At 57.3% G+C, this 20,745-nt stretch overlaps 1 protein-coding gene across 6 annotated transcripts; it reads left to right on the top strand.

Annotated features, from left to right (window-relative positions):
• Positions 1-17: 17 nt before the first annotated feature.
• Positions 18-20,503, top strand: SLC25A1 (solute carrier family 25 member 1). Of its 6 annotated transcripts, XM_070275962.1 has the most exons (15): positions 18-67; positions 4,405-4,572; positions 4,764-4,804; positions 8,689-8,820; positions 9,187-9,297; positions 9,576-9,749; positions 15,334-15,409; positions 17,374-17,562; positions 17,869-17,976; positions 18,069-18,168; positions 18,244-18,382; positions 18,773-18,857; positions 19,021-19,125; positions 19,490-19,563; positions 19,777-20,503. In XM_070275962.1, the coding sequence occupies exons 4-15, from the start codon at positions 8,770-8,772 to the stop codon at positions 20,122-20,124; spliced, it is 1,560 nt and encodes a 519-aa protein (XP_070132063.1). In that variant the 5' UTR covers positions 18-67; positions 4,405-4,572; positions 4,764-4,804; positions 8,689-8,769; the 3' UTR covers positions 20,125-20,503. The 6 variants fall into 6 exon arrangements, with proteins under 6 accessions (XP_070132063.1, XP_070132062.1, XP_070132065.1 ...); XM_070275961.1 differs by lacking the exons at positions 18-67; positions 4,405-4,572 and adding an exon at positions 19,292-19,407 and having other exon boundaries at positions 4,652-4,804; XM_070275964.1 differs by lacking the exons at positions 18-67; positions 4,405-4,572; positions 4,764-4,804 and having other exon boundaries at positions 8,709-8,820; positions 9,060-9,297.
• The last annotated feature ends 242 nt before the right edge of the window (positions 20,504-20,745 follow it).

Below are 20,745 nucleotides of genomic sequence, written 5' to 3' on the forward strand. Positions count from 1 at the left end.
CCTCGGGAAGTATCAGGCAGCGGTGGACAGCAGCGCCAAGGCCAAGAGCACGTGGACGTGGAAGGAGGTAAGCTCGGAGAGTCTCCAGGAGAGCGCCAGTCTGCCAAGCCTTCCCTCCTCCTTCCTTCTGTGCTCTGCACCCTGGTCCCAAGTGGGAGGCATCTGGATGGCTGCCTCGTCCAGGCAGGGTTCTGAGTCCTCTGGGATGGCTCAGAGAACCCTGTAAGCTAGTGTTTGTGGTTGAAGCAAAGACCCACAGAACCCCATGTTGGACCAATCAGCTCCCAGAAGTTGTCTTAATAGCATGGAATTATCAGCATCATAAATAGTGTCATAACTTAAAATATTTTAATGAATCATATCACTTTATTAGCATAATCAGTGTCAATTGACATTGCTGGTCTTTTGTGGTGAATTGGTAGGGCAAGTCGTCTTGAAGCTCTCTGATAGAAACATCAGTGAGTGGGAAAAAGTTTGTAAAGAGATGTGCAAAAGATTTAGCTTCAGTGAATCTCTGAAGCATTGTTTAATAAAAGATTAGAAAACGTCCACTATCAAGGCCTTCATTAAATGGTGTATATATTGTGACTCTCCCCTGCTGTTCAGAGTGAATCAGCAGTTACGGGAGAGGATATTCCCAGTATTCTGTGAGAAGCAGGGTGTAAGCAGCATGTCCGGTGTAATTCCATTCTGTGTGTGACTGTAAGAGAGAGCTGGCATGTGCTGGGGTGTACATCGCACAGAGTAGTGAGCAAAGGTCATGTTTCAAGGTCACGACTGGTTATCTGTGGGTTGTGTGACTGTTTTTGTTTCCCTGCGTTTTTTGCCTTGCCTACCATGCAAACACGTGCTGTGTGTAGAAGGTGGGGAAACTGCGCAAGAACCCGGCTCTGCATTGAGGGAGGGGTTATCTGTGGTCAGCCCTCAAAAGAAGTGCAGTTCAAGGGCCCCTCCTGAGTCCTTTCTGCACAGGGGGTTTGTCACTTTTTTTTTTTTTTAAGGAAGATTAGCCCTGAGCTAACTACTGCCAGTCCTCCTCTTTTTGCTGAGAAAGCCTGGCCCTGAGCTAACATCCGTGCCCATCTTCCTCTATTTTATATGTGGGACGCCTACCATAGCATGGCGTGCCGAGCGGTGCTGGGTCCACACCCAGGATCCGAACCGGCAAACCCCGGGCTGCCAAGAAGCAGAACGTGCAAACTTAACCCCTGCGCCACCGGGCCCGCCCCCGTCACTTCTTAACACTTATCGTTAAGTGTGTGTGCTGCACAGTGCCTGAAACAAAAGCACAGTTTAGAAAAAGTTATTAAAGTAAGCTCCTCCTGTGTAGACAGCCCTCAGGTGACATATGCTCTCATGACCCTTATCCTTGAGCTTTGTTAAACCTTTTTCAAACCACAAACCTGAAATTCCAGCATCACTTTCTTGTCACCTAAACAAACCTCCACATCTCAGGGTTTGGAAGTAATGCCTGAGCTCTCTTCTCTCCATGGTCTCAAACTCATACACCCCCTTGGCCTGCCGGTTAGAAATGTTCTATTTTTTCTCCTAGTCTCATGCAGCTCACCTTACAATTATCTACTTGTTCAGAATCAAACTTCAAAAGCCCCACTTGCTGGTATTTCTGTATTTGCAGTTGCATCCCCAGTAGCCAGCTACAGTCGTGCTGTACCCTGTCTCGGGGACACTCACACTTGCCTCCCCTAGGTGTGCTTTCCTGTGTGAATGGGCAGGAGTTCTGCCTTGCACAACTGTGTGGTCTTCACATCGTTGTTCATGCAGACGAGCTGGAGGAACTGATACACTATTACCAGGTAACTAGTCTCTGGCCAGAGATGATTTCCACTGGCAGCAGAGATAAACGCTGTAAATAAAGGAGCACTTGTTCTGTTAGTGTTACAGCCACAAATAAGCATTGTCTGTATGGGAAAATCCTTTCATGTGCTAGACAGCCTGTCTATAAAATAAATCAGATTGGTGTGTTAGATATCCGGGACCTCGTGCTGGCTGGTATTTGTGTTTTTAAAAGCACTCTCCCTCCTCTTGTGTCCTTGGACCTTCAGAAGCCCAGGCCATGGCTTGCACATGGAGACAAGCCTTGGATAACTTACTGAGAATACCAGGCCACTCATGGCCAGGTGACTGCCCACACCCTAGTTCCTCAGAGCATGTGGCCCACAGAGAGTGTGAGTGTGGAACGCCTTAGAGACAGGGGACATGTAGGAGTCCAGGAGAGGGAACTCCAGGGAGACCTTTAGAAGGGTGTTGGTGTTGTAGTTATGCTTTGCTGTCAAGTGGTTGACAGACAGACATCAGTGTGGTGAGGGCCTGGGCATATGCGCATGGGAGTCTTGAGCTATGTGGTCAGACCAGGTAGGGTCCGTCAGGGCAGACTGAAGATTTGGCTTTGCTCAGCCATGTTACTGTCCCCTTGGAACTCAAGCCCCAGCCCCTCACTGAGGGGACAATAGCCTGGAGGGAGCTTAGCCACAGGGCTCGAGGGACCTGGGAGCCTGTGAAAGTGCGTGCATGCCACCAACGTCCAAAATGTCAGGCTAGGCTTAGTGACTTTCCAGTGACATGTACTTTACATGCTTGTTGTAAAGCAAAGAAAGTAATAAAGCAGTCTGGAGGCTGACAAATAGAAGACTTCATTTGTTCAGCAAATGTTTGAGCACCCTCTGTTTGCTTGGCAGAGTCTAGACAATGTATCAGTGAACAAAACAGAAAAAACCCTATTCAGTTGAGTTTACATTCAGTAAAGTTGACAGGCAGCAAACATGTTTGAAGGTGATGAGTTATGGGGGAAATGGAGCAGCTCTAGGGACCAGGTGTTCCTGGGTGGAACTTCACAACGGGGCTGTCATGGTAGCGCTAAGGGAGAGGATGACATCAAGCAGAGACCTGAAGAAATCGAGGGGCCTGATCATGGGGATATTTGAGGTAAAGGTCAGCGGGCAGGGCAGAGTCTGGAGGCAGGAACGTGCCAAGTATTCGAGGAAGGGCCCTCAAGGCGGAGAGAGGAGTCAGGGGCACAGGCCCTCATGAAGGACTCAGGCTGTACTCATGGTAGGACCTGAGGGTGAGGGGGCCATTCTGGCTTGCATGCTGAGAACAGACTCTTTCAGGGGTGAGCAGACGGAGGAGCAGGTGGAAGCCAAGAGAGCAGCCAGCGTGGGGTGATGTGGGGTGAGACGTGGTCGGGTTTGTGGGGGCGGTTGAATGTGCAGCCAACTTCATATGCTAGTGTTTTGGGTGTGGAGTGAGAGAAAAGTCAAGGATGACTCCATTTATTTTTGGCTTGAACAACTAGAAATAGAGAGTTATCATCAGTGGACATGGGGAGAGGAGAGGTAGAGACTGAGTGACAGGAAGAGCAGGAATTAAGTTTTGGTTGTAGTAAGTTTGAGCTGCCAATTGGATGTTCAGGTAAAGGTGTCAGGCAGGCAGTGAGAAATAGGGGCTGGTGTTCAGTGCAGAAACCCAGCTAGAGAAATAAAATGGGAACCGTTGACATATATAGATGGTATATAAAGACACGAGGCTGGATGGGATCCCCCGGGGGTGAGTGTAGATATAGAAGCGGCCACAACCTGAGCCCTGGGCCCCCTGACATGAGTTACAGTAAAGAAGGGAAGAAACCCCAGAGAGTGTGATGTCTGAGCAACCACTGGACAGATGTCCCCAGGAGAGGGGAGTGGTTAGCCAAGTGGAGTCCTGGTGCTGGGCGGGTGACAGGAGAAGAACTGAGGGTGGAGGACACTGATGACCATGAGTCCTGGGGACCAGGCAGCCTGACCGGGTGGGCTTGCGAGAACAGGGAAAGGAATGGGAACTGCTGTTTCGAGGAGCTGGTAGGGGTCATGGGGTCAAGAAAAGGCATTTTAGGACAGGAGAATTAGCAGGAAGTTTGCTGAAGGCAAGCTGTAGAAAGGGACGTTGATGCCGAGAGAGAACAGGGGGACCACCGTGGGTGGAAAGCGGTGGGACCTAGAGCTCCAGGCTGTGGCGGGTTCCAAGCAGGAGCACAGACCTGTTCCTATAGACAGAACGTGGGCGCAGATGCTGGCAGGTGGTAGACATGGCATTTTCTTCTAATGACTTCCATTTTCTCAGTGAAGCAGGAGCAAGGTTATCTACTGAGAGTGAAGACAGGGAGTGAAGAGGGTGTGAAACAGTGCTCCAGGGGTGACCCTCAAGGCTTGTGGTCATTAATATGAAGGGAGTCAGTCAGACTCAGGATTTAGGCATGCTGGGCAGGCTGTAACCAGAGTGCACCACCAGGAGGGAGTTGGGGCTAGTGGCTGTCGCACGCCTTCCCTCTCTTTGGAATGGGCTTTGCTGTAAGGAGGCTGTGGTCGGGTGTGTTTGCCCCTACCCCAAGCTTGGCTGTTGGTCTGTCAGGATTGGGGCTACTTTGAGGAGCTGATCTCCCTCCTGGAGGCAGACTGGGGCCTGGAGCGGGCCCACATGGGCATGTTCACAGAGCTGGCCATCCTCTACCCTAAATTCAAGCCGCAGAAGATGCCGGAGCACCTGGAGCTCTTCTGGTCCCGTGTCAACATCGCAAAGGTAATCCGGCCCTCCTCAAGGTTCTGCCTGCCTTGTGCACACGTGGCACAAGCTTGACCCTCGGCCGTGGCCATCTTGCCGGCTGCTGAGAGCTGTGGAGCAGGCGCACCTCTGGGCACAGCTGGTGTTCCTCTGTGACAAGTGTGAGGAGTATGACAACACCATGCTCACCATGATCAATCACCCTACAGATGCCTGGAGAGAAGGGCAGTTCAAGGACATCATTGCCAAGGTAAGAGTGCTCACGCAGCGCTGGCTCCTGCCACCTCTGCCAGGCCTGTCCTGGGGCGGGTGTGATGAGCTCTCATGTGTGCACCCCGGGGCCAGTTTGCTTTCCTCCTGTGTGATGTTTGCCATCCTCTGTGCAGGTGGTGGTGATTCCGTCTGCACAAAGGGAACTGACGCTTAGGAAGGGTAGTGACTGGCCCAAGGTGCCACAGCGAGGCTGCAGGCAGGATGGGGACAGTGTGGCACTGCGGCCCCGGCTGCCCCTCCTGCCCCTATGGCCTCCCAGGACCACACTCTCCCAGCTCACTCCCCGCTGGGTCCTTCACAGCCGACCCTTGGTGTTTGCTCTTCCTTCTGCCGTTGGCTCAGGGCACCCAACCCCAGACCCTGTCTGCCACCATCCTGTTGTGTTGTTTCATGTTTTTCATCATATGGAATATTTTTCCTTAGTGTCTCTTCCCTCAAAACTGCCAGCTCCAGAGGAGCACAGGCGCCTCACAGAGGGGCAGTGAACACCCTCCAGGTGGAGGCATGATCTCAGCCCTCCTGGCCCTTGGGTCCCCACCCTTCCCAGGAGGTGCCACCTCCTGTAGTCTACCTGGACTAGACCAGGATCCCAAGCTGTTCCACCAGCTGCCAGAAGCTATTGGAAGGTGTCAGGCCTGAGTGTGAGCACCAAGCAGGCCTCTGCTGTTTTCTTTCTGGTCTCTGAGTGGGCCCGCCCTCCAGACCTGTCCTCTTTTGAGCTCTGTGCAGGTGGTAGAAGGTAAGGGGATGCAGCTCTCGGCCCTCAGTCTCTGGGCCTCTTGCACTGAATGTCCTTGTTTTGTCCCAGTGGCCTTGCATAAATAATTTGCCCACAGGTCTCTCCTGTCTGCCGTCTGTCAGTGAAAGGTAGCATTCTGACTGTGTCTGTCCTGCCACTCCCACGGTGGAGGTGTGGGCTCCCCTCTGCCTGGGTTAGGGACCGCAAACTGTTGCCTGTCCTGTGCCTTCTGTTCCACATACAGCTGCAGGGGGCAGGTGTGGGTGACAGGTAGGAGGGCACCCAGCCAGGTCTCAGCATCTGCCTTCACTGGGAGCTGTTAGACAAAACAGTCAGCCCGGAGGTCACGCACATCCGCATTGTTAAGTGTGGTGGTGTGTGAAGTCAGTGACCGTCTGACAGGACGTCCTGGCATGAGTGGGGTCTGCAGGTTGCTGGTAGAAGGGTGGGCAGATCACATGTTCCTGTGCCCTTGCGCATGCGAAAAACATGCTGGAGAACCCATGTTTGATTAATTCTTGGTGTGCTTTTTTCACATTTAACTTTTTTGATATCAGAGTGCATCTTAGAGTTGATGGCATGCCATGGTTGAGGTGGCAGTGTTTTCTGCTTCTTAGCAGTGTCAGGGCATCATTGTCGTCCCAGCAGCTGATGTATCCCATTACCTGAGTGTGGTCCACCTTGATGGCATTCAGGCTCAGTGGACTCCTGAGGAGAGGTGGAGGTCAGCGTGGCGTCTTGGGTCTGATGACACACACTCTCAGATGAGACTGTCGTGTGGGACCGCAGTGTTAGTGCAGCTGACAGCCAGGTCTTGTTTTGGTTTGACAGAGGATGCCATGGGGGAGACACCCTCTTGTCAGCTCATACATGGAGGAGAGGCAGGGTGGAGGACACTAGCTATTGTGGTGGCCCAGCAGAGGGGACATTGTCTCCACTCTGGGACACAAAGGAGGGCTTTGGAATCGCCTGGCAACAAGGCTGGGCAGTAGAGGGCCGGACAGAGGCCTTGCTGACACAGACCAGGGTTGCATCTCGGCTCAGCCATTTGCTGTCTCTGTCACTCTGGGCTGGTGTCATCACTGTGACCCTCAGTTATCCCACCCATCAAATGGACAATGTTTCCTGCCTGCCAAGTGATTGACAGCAGGTGCCTGGCGTACTATCAGTGCTTCTCACAGGTTGTGCAGTATGTGTCAAGAGCTAGAACACTCTTGCTGATCACCCTAGAGCTCATGACAGAATCTCTGAGCCTTGGTTTGCTTTTCTGCAAAACAGAGATAATGCCCTGTCCCCGGGCCCAGGGCTCCATGGAAATGAGGTGCACAATGTACGCACCATGGGCTTGGGAGTGGCCATCCTTACCAGCTGTGCAGGTGGGCAAGGCCTTGCTGGTGCTTCTGTCCTGGCACGTCGCTGCAGAGGGGCTGCTGCGCAGACATCAGTGCCCCAACAGGAGCAGTGGATGCTCCAGAGGGCCATGAAACCGCTTCATCCTGAGGGCACCAGGTGCCCTCGAGGTCAGCAGCTCAGCTCAACACAACATGTGTCCGTGTTGGGCCAGCTCTTATCCAGCCCTGCAGTCACTGCAGCACTGAGAAGGGAGCATGGCAAGTCAAGCTCTATCTTGAGCTGTCCACCGAGAGGGACACGGGGCAATCTGGCCATGCTTTAGTGAAGGCTGCACAGACTGGCTCAGAAGGCTGGGGAAGCACATGGTCTTGCCTACCCTAGTGGGGAGCCGGCTGACAACCACCTCTGCCAGTTCTCCTGCCATGCAGAGGGGCGGGGCCTCCCTGGGGCTCACTGCCCCCCCAGTGGAGAGCCTCAGCGAGAAGGGCTTGCCCTTTCACACTATGCTGTCTCGTCCCGTAGTCCTCCTACAAGTGCTGTTAGCACAAGGCCTGCCACTGGGGCAGAGGAGGCAGCTCTCTATGGAAGGTGAACGCCAGCCCCACTGCCCATGCCCCTGGACCCCACCTTATGTGCCAGCAGGCCCTGCTGCTTGTTAGCTGTCTAGTGTGGCTGGAGACCCTGATCTGGCCTCATACTGCTGAGTCTGAAGCCCAGCCTGGAAGAACGACAGGTTCCAGAGCTCCAATGCAAGCATTCCCGATGGGGAGGGTCACTGCTCTCCTCTACATCCACAGTGGTGGGCGCTAGGGACCCCGTGGCCAATCTAGGTCGGAATCTGTGGTGACAGTGAGTGCTCTGGTCTGAGAGGGGCACGTCCGAGTCAGAGTGGAGAGGAGGGTAAAGCTGTCAGTAACTAGTGAGAGTACAGTACCAGCCGAGGCTGTGGACAGTCCCCTTTCTTCACCTTTCCGTCTGCAGACGTCACTCAGCCCCACATTCCTGGTGGCTCATCTGAAGCCAGCATGGCTGGAGGGCTCCCACTGCACCCAGCCCCTCCCCCCAGCATGGCTCTAGTGTTGCAGTGCCCTTTACACACCCCTGGACCTCTGCATGTTCCCCCAGACACGTTCATCACCGCCAACCTGGCACGTGTCCTTCTGGAGGGCAGGAACCGCCTTGCTCTCCTCCAAATGCCAGGCCCTGCAGTCAGCACGCCTGGGAGGACAGCCTTCCCATGAGCACAGGGTCACCCCAGAGCAGCTCAGCCCTCCCCTGCTGACCAGGGCTGCCCATCTGAGCACCACGGCATCTTGCCAGGGAGCAGTGGGGACGTGATGTGACGTGTTAATAGATTAGCTTATGGCTCAGACTGAGCTTCCTGAGGAGGGTTAGGGGAATCTTGCTTGGATAAAACTGTGTTTTGGTATTGGGTGTATTCTGGCTCGTTCCTCCTCATTCATTCTCTCAGCAGACACTGGCTGAGCATCAAGCCCATGTCAGATCCTCGGGTGAGGCAGGAAACAAAGACCTGCCTCTTAGGTCTTCGGTGGCAAGTGCTGAGGAAAAGGACGTCTTGCAGGGACGGGGAAGGGCAGGTGTGTCAGGAGGAGGTGCTCAGTCTTATAAAGGGCAGTCACTGCCAGCCTCAATAATAAAGTACATTTGAGCAAAAACCTGAAGGAGGTGTGGAGCGTGTGGCATCTGAGGCAAGCAAGTGGGGCTGAAGATGGGCACGGGCTGACCCTCAGCTCTGCCCCCACCTGCAGGTTGCCGATGTGGAACTCTGCTGTAAAGCCCTGCAGTTCCATGTGGATTACAGACCTCTGCTCATCAACCACCTGCGGCTTATGCTGGCGCCCCGGCTGGACCACACCCGGACTGTCGGCTTCTTTTCAAAAGTGAGTCAGCCAGAACCCAGGGACCAGAGAAGGGTATGTTGGGCCAAGGTCATCTGAATAGTAGTAGTTTAATAAACCGTATTTGAAATTGATCCCCAGCCAATTTAAAGATTAAACATATCGAACTACTTAGTTTTCAGTACAGTTTTGCATTCCGGCCAGAATGTCCATGGTGAAATTGATGTCTGCTGAGTAACCCGAGCAGCCCTTTGTGTGTGAGTGCGTGTGGGGCCTGTCAGTTCTAGGTGTCTGGAAGGAGACCTGGAGCTGAGCTTTACGCACTGGCCTGTCAGGGCATCAAGGGCCCCCAGCCCAGTGATCCCGTGACGACTTGTCTGAGTGCCCTGACCGTTCTCCCGACGTCAGGCGGGCCAGCTGCCTCTGGTGAAGCCTTACCTGTGGTCAGTTCAGGGCCACAACAACAAGAGTGTGAATGAGGCGCTCAACCACCTGCTGATGGAAGAGGAGGATTATCAGGTGAGTGTGCGGAAAGGGGCCCCGTCAGAGGGCGGCAGGTGCCCAGGGACCTGCACAGCTGGCCTTGGGCGCTCAGGATCTGGAGAGCCCCTCTCTGCACTGGCCGGTGTGTTCTCAGCAGGCTGCCCTGGCACAAGAGGGAGTGTGGGCCCCACGGGGCAGCATCAGTAAATGGGCAGGGGCCTTTCTGAAGCCGTGGTGCAGAAACCACCACTGAGTAATTTCTGGGTGCCTGCTGTCTGTGTCCCCTCACCCATGGAAAGGCTGTGTTCTCCTAGAACCCTAGGAGAGCGTCTGTCAATGCTTATGACAACTTTGACAACATCGCCCTGGCACAGCGGTTGGAGAATCACCAGCTGATCGAGTTCAGGCACATTGTTGCTTATCTGTACAAGGGCAGCAGCTGGTGGGCCCAGAGCGTGGCGCTCTGCAAGAAAGACCATCTCTACAAGGTCAGTCTCGCCATGCCCTACCCACCCATGTGTGCCTCCTGATGCTTTGCGGGGTGGGGAAAATCATAGCCCCTACCAGGAGACCTTCATGGCAGGAGAGGGAGGGTGAAGTTAAGAAGGGAGCGTTTGGGGGCCGGCCCGGTGGCGCAGCGGTTAAGTTCGCACGTTCCGCTTCGGCAGCCCGGGGTTGGCTGGTTTGGATCCCGGGTGAGGACATGGCACTGCTTGGCAAGCCATGCTGTGGTAGGCGTCCCACATATAAAGTAGATGTTAGATGGGCACAGATGTTAGCTCAGGGCCAGTCTTCCTCAGCAAAAAGAGGAGGATTGGCAGCAGATGTTAGCTCAGGGTTGATCTTCCTCAAAAAAAAAAAGGGAGCTTTTTTAGAACATGGAGTTAGAGTTGGGAGCAACGTAGAGAATTATTTTCTGTCGTTAACATAGAGCCTTTTAAAAAATTATTTCAATCAAAAGACTTGCTCTCACGGAGTTGATTCTTTTCTTGGCAGTTATTCGTGAGTTTCTCTCTCCATAAACAGTGTGGCAGTGTTCACGGGGCACTTGCTTTACTTTCTGTCGAGATCTGGGGAATAAAAACACCTAAGTTAAAATCATGTTCAAAGTATTTGTTTCTGCCATTGAGCAGTGGCTCAGAGCCATGCTTGGGTCCACATCCCGTTCTGGGCAGCTGCTGGTCAGAGTAGGCTGCCTGAGAGATCCCAGGCCCTGAGGCTTCACTGTCGCTCTGCCTGGCCCTGGCATCTCCCGACTGGGGTAGAGTGCATTTCACAAGAGGGCCCTTGTAATATGCTGCACTGCCAAGCTGATTTCCAAGGGTTCCGCCAGGAGCCCTCGGGAACCCCTCTGAAGGCCATGAGGTTGACCTAAGGGGTTTACTCCCAGAGCTGTCCTTGGCATTCCTGAGCACCTTCCCAGGACATACACAACTGCCACCCACTACCCAGCATAGGCGCCTCCCTCTCGGTGCATTTAGGCTGAGGCCAGAGACCACTAGATATCAGGGGCATGTCAAGCCTCACCCAAAGTTGTTACCTCCAGTTTGGGACTATTACATGACATGTCCTTGCCCTCAGTGAGAGTGTTTGTGGTCCTTCCTGGGGTGCTGACAGGGCCCTTGGAGAGGGAGCTGAGAGGAAATGCCACAGAAGCTCTGAGACTACATGTCAGGGTGCCCAGGTACTGGCCCTGGGAGGTGGCCTCGGGGCTCAGGCACACTGGAGGGAAGCTGCCCCTGGGTGGCGGGTCACAGCCACACTTTCCTGCCGTGGGACATAGCCGGGTGTTGAATGCATGGGCTCCTCGCCACTCAGGCAGTGAGGGAGTGAGCACTTGGTGCTGCAAGTACTGACAGAGGGGCATCCATCCTCTTCCAGCCAGCGATCCCACCCAGAGTGATGGCACCAGGAAGAGAATCTGGAAGGATAAAGCCACAGGCAGAAAGTGGTTGGCATACTTTCCAGTGCAGTGGTTCTCAGCCAGGGTGACTCTGACCCCCAGGGGACATTTGGTTGTCACAGCTGGGGGTGCAGTGCTACATCTAGTAAGTAGAGGCCAGAGTGGCACTAAAGAGCCCACAATGCATGGGTCCCCAACTGACCCCCAACACACACACGTGTCAGCAGTGCTCTGGCAGGTGGGCTGCCCTGGGTGGAAGTCCCAGGTGAATGGGTGGTCACAGCACGCCACCAGAAGTGTACTTTCCCCATTGCGGAAGTGGGGTGTAAAAGCACCATGGGCAGTCAGCCATCAGGGGTGACCACCTTGCGTTGTACACACTTTGCTCAAGAGGATGGCTGAGCAGAAGGGGCTGGGACTGTGTGCAGAAGGCTGGGGCTGCTGAGGAACAGCAGATCAGGCAGGGTGTGAGGGAGCGTGTTAGGACGCGGTCGGGTGAGGACTAGCTGGCCCACACACAGGGACAATTAGGGATTTTGATAGAGTTTTTTATGTCTGGAAGAAAAGGCAAATTGCTATTTCCTGAGCACTAACCTGTCCGTCGTGGCTGCTTCATGTTGAGTCTGGAAGAATAGCACTGACTCTTGGCCCAAACACAGCAGTCTGGCCTTCATAGCAGGCACTGCTGGTGCTGTTACCATCCCCATTCAGCACCCACCCCCTGAGCAGCCCCACACATGCCCTCTGCATGCCGTTCTGGCTTTGAGGCCAGAGTCCCTGTCTCCCAGGACAGGGCACCTACACCCGTGTGTGTTCAGCAGATGAGACCATGCTCAGTGCCTTCCACAGCCTTCCTGGAGGTGGTACTTCATCCTACCAGAAGGCGGCCAAGACACAGGGACTCCTCTGCGGGCAAGGGCCTCCATAGCTCAAAAAGTACCTCAGGTGGCAGGAGGCAAGGTGGGCCCGAGCTGTGCGTCTGCGCCTTGGTTGTGGGACGCCATGGAGCATGCTGCCAAGTCCCAGGATGCTGAGCTGGCCGAGAAGTTGCTGCAGTGGTTCCTGGAGGAGGGCAAGCGGGAGTGCTTCGCGGCCTCTCTCTTCGCCTGTTACAACCTGCTCCCCCCAGATGTGGTGCTAGAGTTGGCCTGGAGACACAACCTCCTGGACCTGGCCGTGCCCTGCTTCATCCAGGTGATGAGGGAGTACCTTAGCAAAGTAAGTACCGGCTCTGCTGTAGCTCCCTGGCCGCCATGTGGCACGGCTGTGACTGTGGCCCCTGTCTGCAGAGTCCCTGTGGTGGCCCATTGGGGGCCACCCAGATTGCCCAACCAGCCCCAGCTGCCTTCAGGAGTGGCCTCTTGCCTTCACACTTGAGTGGTTTTCTGCCAAGTGTTTACCTCTTCTAGAAAATCACCATGTGGGCACTGGGTAGAACTAAGCACTTCCCGTTGCAGCAGCTCTCCTGCACACTGCCAGAGGGCTTCATGGGGTGAGAGCAGTGGGGGGCCAGCTGGCAGAGCCTGCAGCACACAACCGTGGGCTCCATGTGGGCCATCCACCTCAGATCTCGCCGCCGGAGGAGTTGGGGGTGCAGCTGTTGGCGAACCTGTTGTGGTAGACCCCTTTTGCTGAGCACTTAGTAGGAATATTAACACTTAATCCTGTAACACCTTGACAGGTAGATGGTCATCCCCTCTACAACTGCAGACGCTGGGGTTCCAGTCCCAAGCTGACAGGTGAAGAGGGGCTCAGACCCACATCTCCCTGGCCCAGAGGCCATACTCGTGTCTCAGCACATCGCTTCTGCCACTCCATATGTCACTTGGCATCCCTAATATCCCACTCTGCCTTTCTTTGCAAGCAGATGAGTTGTTTAACCGGGTGGTAGTGTCTGATTTCAAAACTCTTCCTATGTGTCATAGCCCTAGGCATTCTTGTCTCTAGTCACCGTCCAGAGACTCTTGTCTTCTGGTCTGGTTTGTTTCTAACACAGAAAAAGCTGTCTCTCAGCAGCACCTGCTTGCCCATCCAGCCATACACCTCACCTTCCAGCCAGATGGGAGGCTTGACAATGCCGAGAAGCCACCAGCCTGAGGCTTCTTTCAGTGTGAGACCGAAGGGAGTGACTTCCCAGGGTTAATGTGGGGGTTAGGGAAGAAACAGGAAGGGGGGAAAGTTCTCGTGCAGCCAGCTTTGGCCTACAGGGGCTTGCTCTGCCTGCTGTCTGCAGAGCTTCCTGGGAGCTGCCCAGCTCCTGGTGAGGGCCGTCCCAGGGGCCATTCAAGGCCCTCGGCCTGCTGCAGCAGGAGGCACCACTGCAGTGCAGTCTGGTCCCATGTGTACAGCACTTCTGAGCGGGTGGCCTACTGAGACTCACCAGGGGCAGGGGAGGAGCAGCCCTGGCCATGTGGACTGCCAGGGGACATGGGCTAGTTGGATTTATAAGGGGCCGTGGCTCTTCAGCCCCAGCGAACAGCAGCTCCCTCCTATAGGTGCCTGTGCTATATGGAGCTTGTCTGCGAGAACTGCTCTACCCATGATGGGCTGCCTTTCCCATCCCTAAGGTGTCTGAACCTGGGAGCAGTCTGTCTGTTCTGAGCCCCTGCATAAAGAGGGATGAATGTGGCTTGAATCTCTTCCTGGAGTGGAGGCCCATGGTTTAGCATAAGAGGAACTTGGGCCCACTCGGACCTTCATTGCTGAAGGGGTTGGACTCCCAGGGGGCCTTCGAGGACTTGGGGGAGCACTTTTCCTCTCTGTGGCAGATGATAGAGGTCATCCTGGCAGCCATGTCACCTTGGTCAGCACTTTGGCCACACAGCTAAACCAGGATGGTACAGTGTGCTTGAGCTCCAGCTGCCTTCCTGCTGGAAGGACCCTGCCCCTAGCCCCAGATACTTCCCCGAGGCCTGGAAGGCAGGGGCTGCCACAGCACCTGCCCTCGATGCTGCCACATGTGCCTCTGCCAGCACTGGACCAGGTGCCTGTCATGGTGGGAAGAGGAGAGGGCTTACGAGGGGTTTCTGTGGCAGTGGTGGGGTGTGGGCTGGTTCTCAGCCTTGGGTTAGGGCCCAGAAGACAGAACACATTGCTGTGTCACAGAGGCAGAGGGGACCAGACAAGAAAGCCACAGCCCCTTCCTGACAGGAGAACTTGGTTCCAGACCTCTTGACTCATCTGGAAAGCTTGAGGGTCGTCCCTCTGAGAACCCTCCCACCCCAGGGCTCTCCCAGTGGAGGGTGCAAGCCCAGCTCAGCCCTCAGCCCTGGGCGTCGGCCAGCTGAAGGCAGAGAGGACAGGTTGCGAGTCCACCACGGCTGTCCTCCTCCTTCCTCACCTCAACCCGGGTCCTGTGGAGGGAGGAAGAGGGGAGTGCACAGGGCCAGTGGCAGGGCTCTCTGCTGGGGTTCTGGCGCCTGGCCTCTTCTCTCCCAGACCTGAGTACACAGGGGACACGTAATTGTTTCTTATTTCTTACCCTGATGCTTGTTTGGGGGGGGTCACAGATGTACGGTTGCTGTAGCCCCTGCCAGCACCATGGGTGCTATCTGCCCTGCAGCCCCCATGGCACAGTCTCACTCTGTTCCCTCCCTGTCCCTGTGTCTGCACCAGCCTATGGGCACTCCAGGGGGCAGCGCCCAGTGAAGGCCTTGAGGAAGGTCAAGGAGCAGCTTGTCCTCAGATGGTTGTCATGGCCCCTGCCTCTCAGGTGGCACATCCACACTGCCCGGTCGAGGGTCTTAGGTGTCAGGTGACAGGTCTCCTTAGGAGTTGGCAGCCTAGATTGGCTGGAAGCAGGAAGTGCTGTGTTGTCCTGGCAGTGTCCCTGTGTCCAGAGGAGGACTCAGCCCTGTGATCAATGCCACATTCAAAGCCTGTGGTTCCTGGCCCCTGCTCCTGGCAGCCAGGAGCCCACTTGGAAAGCACTGGGCTAAGACAGCAGCTGGGGTTCACCAGGGCGTTCCATCTCTGTCTGGTTAGAGGCTTCATCTTCTCGTGGAGTGAGGTGGTGCTCGCTGCCGGTGCAGCATCTGCCCCATGTGCCCGTTCTCAGCTCTAACCCTCCTGGAGGCTGGGTGCTTGCCTTCCGGCCCCACGTTCACCTCCAGGCCCAGACTTCCCTTGTCCTGCCAGGTAGGTGGTCACGTTTTCTTGCCTCTTTGCAGGTGGACAGACTGGATGCCTTAGAGAGTCTACACAAGCAAGAGGAGCGTGTGGTGGAGCCCTCCCTTCTCCTGTTTGGTAGGTAGCACCCCATAGCCCATAGTCCCCTGTCACCTAGGAAGGGGAGGGGAGGAGGGCGATTCACACCATCCTTCCCTGGCTGGGCTTCAGATGGCAGGGGGCGGGGGTATGGACAGGGCAAGGGCTGGAAAGACCATGATGGCTGCCTAATGTGGAGAAGGTCAGTGATCCAGGAATGTTAGAAAGGGACAGCCACTGTCCTCCCTACTCTGAGGGCACTTGCCTTCTGGGGCCAGGGGGGTGCTCCTGCCTGTTTCTTGTGCCTGGCAACTGCCCAGCTTCAAGCTGCTGCTGTGTGTGATCCTGGCCCCCAGGCAGCAAGGCTGTTGTTAGCTTGCACTTCAGAGCCTGCCCGGATGGCATGGCCATTGAGCAGACAGCTCGGTTGTTGCCCACTGCACAGAGAGGCTCTTGGGTCCTGGAGTGCATCGTGGGACTAACACAAGCCTAAGGGTGTGGTGTGAGCACACAGCACGTCTCCTGGTCTCAAGGCTCCTACCGTGTCCTCCTTTGGGATCATTATGCCCACTTACCATTAATGTCAGTCTAAAATTTTTTTAGATTTTGATGGGCATGAGTGAGACCCAGCCAGTTGAGCTAAGTGTCCCATTTGGGGACTAGCCTACCCTCTAGCCTATCTAGCCATTGTGGCTGGCCCCATAACAGCAGCTCCCACAGCCCTTTCCTCCAGGCACCTTCTATCAGGTGCCTCAGCCTCTGGGTGGTCAGGGCCGGTCTGTCACCCTGCTCCTTGGGCCCCTGGCCACCCAGGGGCAGAAGCCCTGCTCACCCTCAGCTTCTCCCTGTGCAGGCCAGCAGCTGATGCTGACTGCAGGCCCTGCTGCAGGCCCAGGCCCAACTCGCTTCCCCTGTGGATATGCTTTCGCTCCCGCCTTCACCCAGCCTCTGGTGTACGGCTTCAGCGTGTCCTGTGTGCTCAGTAGCAACACCCCCTCTACCCAGTTCACCAAGGACCGCATCACCCCAGAAGCACAGAGGACCCCGAGGGGAGGCGGGGACACCTGGACTTTCTTTATTTTGGCTGGGGCCCGTTGATGGCAGCCTCCCAGCCGTTCTGGAGCCTGGCGAGGCCAGCATAGTCACTGACTGCCCGAGAAGACCAGCTCCAGCCCCCGGCCCAGGGAGGTCAACTTCTGCCTCCAGGCCCTCTGGCTGGAGCCAGGCGTTCCTAGGGAGTTCCAGTCCGCACGGATTCCCTGGCGCTTGGCGGGAGGGGCACCCTCTCTTCATTCGGCACTGGCAGAGCTGCCCCCTCCAGGCCGCTTTGCAGACACAACTGAACGTATAACCTGGCTCTGAGCCTTCTGCCGATTGTGAATATTAAAGTTGGTTTATCAAGGCAAAGCGTCCCTGCTTGGTGCTGGTTGGGTAGGAGAGGACAAAAGATTGCTGAGACCTCTGTGGGGGTGGGGGACCTGCGTGTGCCCTGGAAGGCAGTCCGGGGGATACAGCCGGGCTGTATTAGGGCCTTTTCCCGACCGTGTGCACTGCACGGAACTCTCACTCCCGTAGGGGGAGTGGTATCCGCACAGCCTTCAAACAGCAAGCATGGGGTGAGGCCCACATGTTTCGGGGAGGGTCTGCCCCTCTCCTCCACCCCCGATCTCCGGCGGTCCTGTCGCTCCTGGCGCAGACCCCAAGATCCGCTCCTTCCCACGCCGCACTCTGCTCGATGCCCCAGCGGGTTTTACACACTGCACCTTGACCCCCCGGTCCAGGCCGAGTGGCAGCGCCGCCTCCCAAGGACCGTGCCTCCGCCCCCACCACGCACGGTTTTCCGGACACCCGGGCTCGGGCATTGGTTGGGTCGTCGTCTCCGCCTCGGCGCGCCCCGCCCCGGCCTCAGTTTCCCGGGCTGCAAGGGGCGGGCTGGGGGCGGGGCCCGGCTCGGACCACGCGGGGCGGAGCTCGGGAGCTGACGCGGCCGCCCCGCCCCCCAGACCATAACCCGCCGCCGCCGCCGCTGCTGCCCCCACGGACAGAGCGCCCAAAGCAGGAGGCTCGGACCCGAGGCCGACGTCGGGCGTCTGCCTGCTCGCCCGCCATGGCCGCGCCGCGCGCTCTGGCGGCCGCCGCGCCGGCGCCCGGGAAGGCCAAGCTCACGCACCCGGGGAAGGCGATCCTGGCAGGTGGGCTCCGCCGCGGCGCGGACCCCCGGCCCGCCGCCCTTCCGGATGGGCCCGGGACGCCGAGGCCCCGCCCCACTTCCGGATCGGGCGGGGGGCGCGGCCGTGGCCCCCAGCGGCGTGCCGGGCTCGGCCCGTGTGTCGCCCCTCCGCGCCTCGCCAGGACCACGGGAGCGGGGCGTGGGGCGTGGGGCGCCGGCCGGGCCTCCCCGCGCGCAGAGGCCGGGGCGGGGGAGGGGCCTGGGCAGCGGGCGGGGCGGGGGCGACCGGCCGCGAGGCGCTCTCAGGGCCGGGTCCCGCTCCCCGCAGGCGGCCTGGCGGGCGGCATCGAGATTTGCATCACCTTCCCCACCGAGTACGTGAAGACGCAGCTGCAGCTGGACGAGCGCTCGCATCCCCCGCGCTACCGGGGCATCGGTGAGGAGGGGCGACCCCGGAGGGCCGTTCGCGCGGGTAGCTGCGGGGGCGGACCCCGAGTGCGCGGGGTCGCTGACCGCCCCCTCCTCCAGGGGACTGCGTGCGGCAGACTGTCCGTAGCCACGGCGTCCTGGGCCTGTACCGAGGCCTCAGCTCCCTGCTCTACGGCTCCATCCCCAAGGCGGCAGTCAGGTGAGGGGCTCGGGTGGCAGGGGGAAGGAGCCCCGGGCGGCTGCACCCTCTCACCCCGCTGCCCCCCGCCTCCAGATTCGGGACGTTCGAGTTCCTCAGCAACCACATGCGAGACGCCCAGGGACGGCTGGACAGCACACGCGGGCTGCTGTGCGGCTTGGGCGCTGGCGTGGCGGAGGCCGTGGTGGTCGTGTGTCCCATGGAGACCATCAAGGTAGGGAGGGTCTCGGCAGGAGGGAGCACGGTGTGCAGGGGGCTCTCAGGAAGAGCCTCTTGTGGAGGCTGCATTCTGTGTTGAAGGCAACGAGAAAGCATTAAGGTTTTTTAAAACTTGTAAACAGAAAACATAAGATAACAGGGGTTTGCTGTCTAAGCTGTGGGAAGCACCAGCAAATGTAACTGCAGAGATTCCTTAGTAAGGCAGGCTCTCTTGTCTCCAGGGGTGTCGTGTTCCATGGCAGCCTTGGGTGGCCCTGTTTCCAGGGGGAAGAGCTGCACCTCCAACCCTGGCCTGACCTTGGTGGACTCTGGGCCTGCTAGCCGCGTGGCCAGGTGTGTCCTCCCATGGTGCCCTGGGCCAGCACCTTGTTTTCTTCTCTCTCAGGTGAAGTTCATCCACGACCAGACCTCCTCCAACCCCAAGTACAGAGGGTTCTTCCATGGTGTCAGAGAGATTGTGCGGGAACAAGGTGAGCCACCCGGCCTTCTTCAGGTGGGGTCCAGGGTCTCAGCCAGGCTGGAAGGAACCTGCACTTCCCCTTCCTTCCTTGGCCCTCCTGCCTGTGGTTCTCCCTGATCCCCAGCTGGGACCTGGGAGGCACCAGTGTGACCCCCATGCCTGCCTGTCCCCAGGGCTAAAGGGGACATACCAGGGCCTCACAGCCACCGTCCTGAAGCAGGGATCCAACCAAGCCATCCGCTTCTTTGTCATGACCTCTCTGCGCAACTGGTACCGAGGTGTGTTTGTGGCCCTAAGACATTTGGGGCCAGGCTCCTCCTCTTCAGGTCTCCTCACCAGGGGCCCCCACCTTCACAGGCCCTGGTCCATGTGCCACCCCAAGCCTGAGAGCCATCCTCTTTACTCTCCCATCCTTTTTTGACCACAACCCCCACCCCCATCCAGGGGACAACCCCAACAAACCCATGAATCCGCTCATCACTGGGGTGTTCGGAGCTATCGCAGGTGCAGCGAGTGTATTTGGGAACACTCCTCTGGATGTGATCAAGACCCGGATGCAGGTGGGAGTGGGGTTAGGAAGCGGGAGGGGAGCTTGAGACAGGGGCTGGGTGCTGAGCCCTGTGGCGTGCTCATGTCCTACAGGGCCTGGAGGCACACAAATACCGGAACACGTGGGACTGCGGCTTGCAGATCCTAAGGAACGAGGGGCTCAAGGCGTGAGTAGGGGAGGGGTAAAGCTGTTGTCCCCACCCAAGCCCTCCCTGGTCTTCTTTCTGGACCTCACTCCAAACCCCCTGCCAGCCCCAGGCCATCCCATAGAGAATCCTTACATTTAGGTCCCTGTTCTTGCTTCTCCAATGCTTGGACCCTACCCCGCTTTCTAGAGGCACTGCCCTTCACCTGCCTTCTCACATCCTATCTCTCCCCAGATTTTACAAGGGTACTGTCCCACGCCTGGGCCGGGTCTGCCTAGACGTGGCCATTGTGTTCATCATCTACGACGAGGTGGTAAAGCTGCTAAACAAAGTGTGGAAGACGGACTGAGCTCTGAGGGTCTGCGTGGGGGCCGTCCCCAGGTGCCTCCAGACAAGCCCCCACTGTCCTCTTCTCACGATTCCAGTGCAGTCGTGCCAAAAGGCCCCCTTCCCCTGACCCTCGCACTTCGTGGCCTGGGTCTGGCCCCTGTGGCCATTAAGTCCACCTGTCCCATAGTGCTGTGTGTCTCCTGTGGCCTGTGTGACACTGTTGTGTCCATGAATCCGGCTGAGGCTGGGTGATCCTCTGGCCTGTGAATCTGTGCCCACTTGTCCATGTGCTTATTCACGAGCCATGTGCTTGTGTTTCGTGTTCCATGTCACATGACCCTATGACCCACTTCCCGGGGTGCCTGTGTGGCCTGGGTCCACGGCCCTGTAGCCATGGCCCAGTCCCAGCCCGGTGCCTTCCACCCTGGGCAGCAGGGGCATCTGCCCCAGCCTACCACAGCTGCCTCCGGGCCTCAGCCTGGCCTCACCGCATTCCAGGGGCTGCGTGCCCCCTGCTTCTCCTGCCACTGGCCTTAACTGGTCCTCGGGCCCTCCCTCTGCCCAGGATAGGGTGGCACCTGCCGCTCTCAGGACCACCCTCCCAAGGCAGAATAAACTGGATCCTATCACAGTCTCTTGTCCCTGTGTGCACCCATCTGTGGGTGGGCAGTGATGGTCGTGCCTCTGTATAGGGCAGGCCCACCTCTCACCTGAGAACACTGGCAGGGGGACAGGGAAACTGGGCAGCAGGCTGGTAAGAGAGCCAGCTCTGGCCATAGTGTCAGCCGCCTGAGGGGCCTGGCATCAGGCCATGAGACATCTGGGCTCCCTGCAGGCCTTGCTCCTTGTAGGCCAGATCCTATATGGTCAGCT

Source organism: Equus caballus, chromosome 8 (genome assembly GCF_041296265.1).
Source record: "Equus caballus isolate H_3958 breed thoroughbred chromosome 8, TB-T2T, whole genome shotgun sequence".
NCBI classification, from domain to species: Eukaryota; Metazoa; Chordata; class Mammalia; order Perissodactyla; family Equidae; genus Equus; species Equus caballus.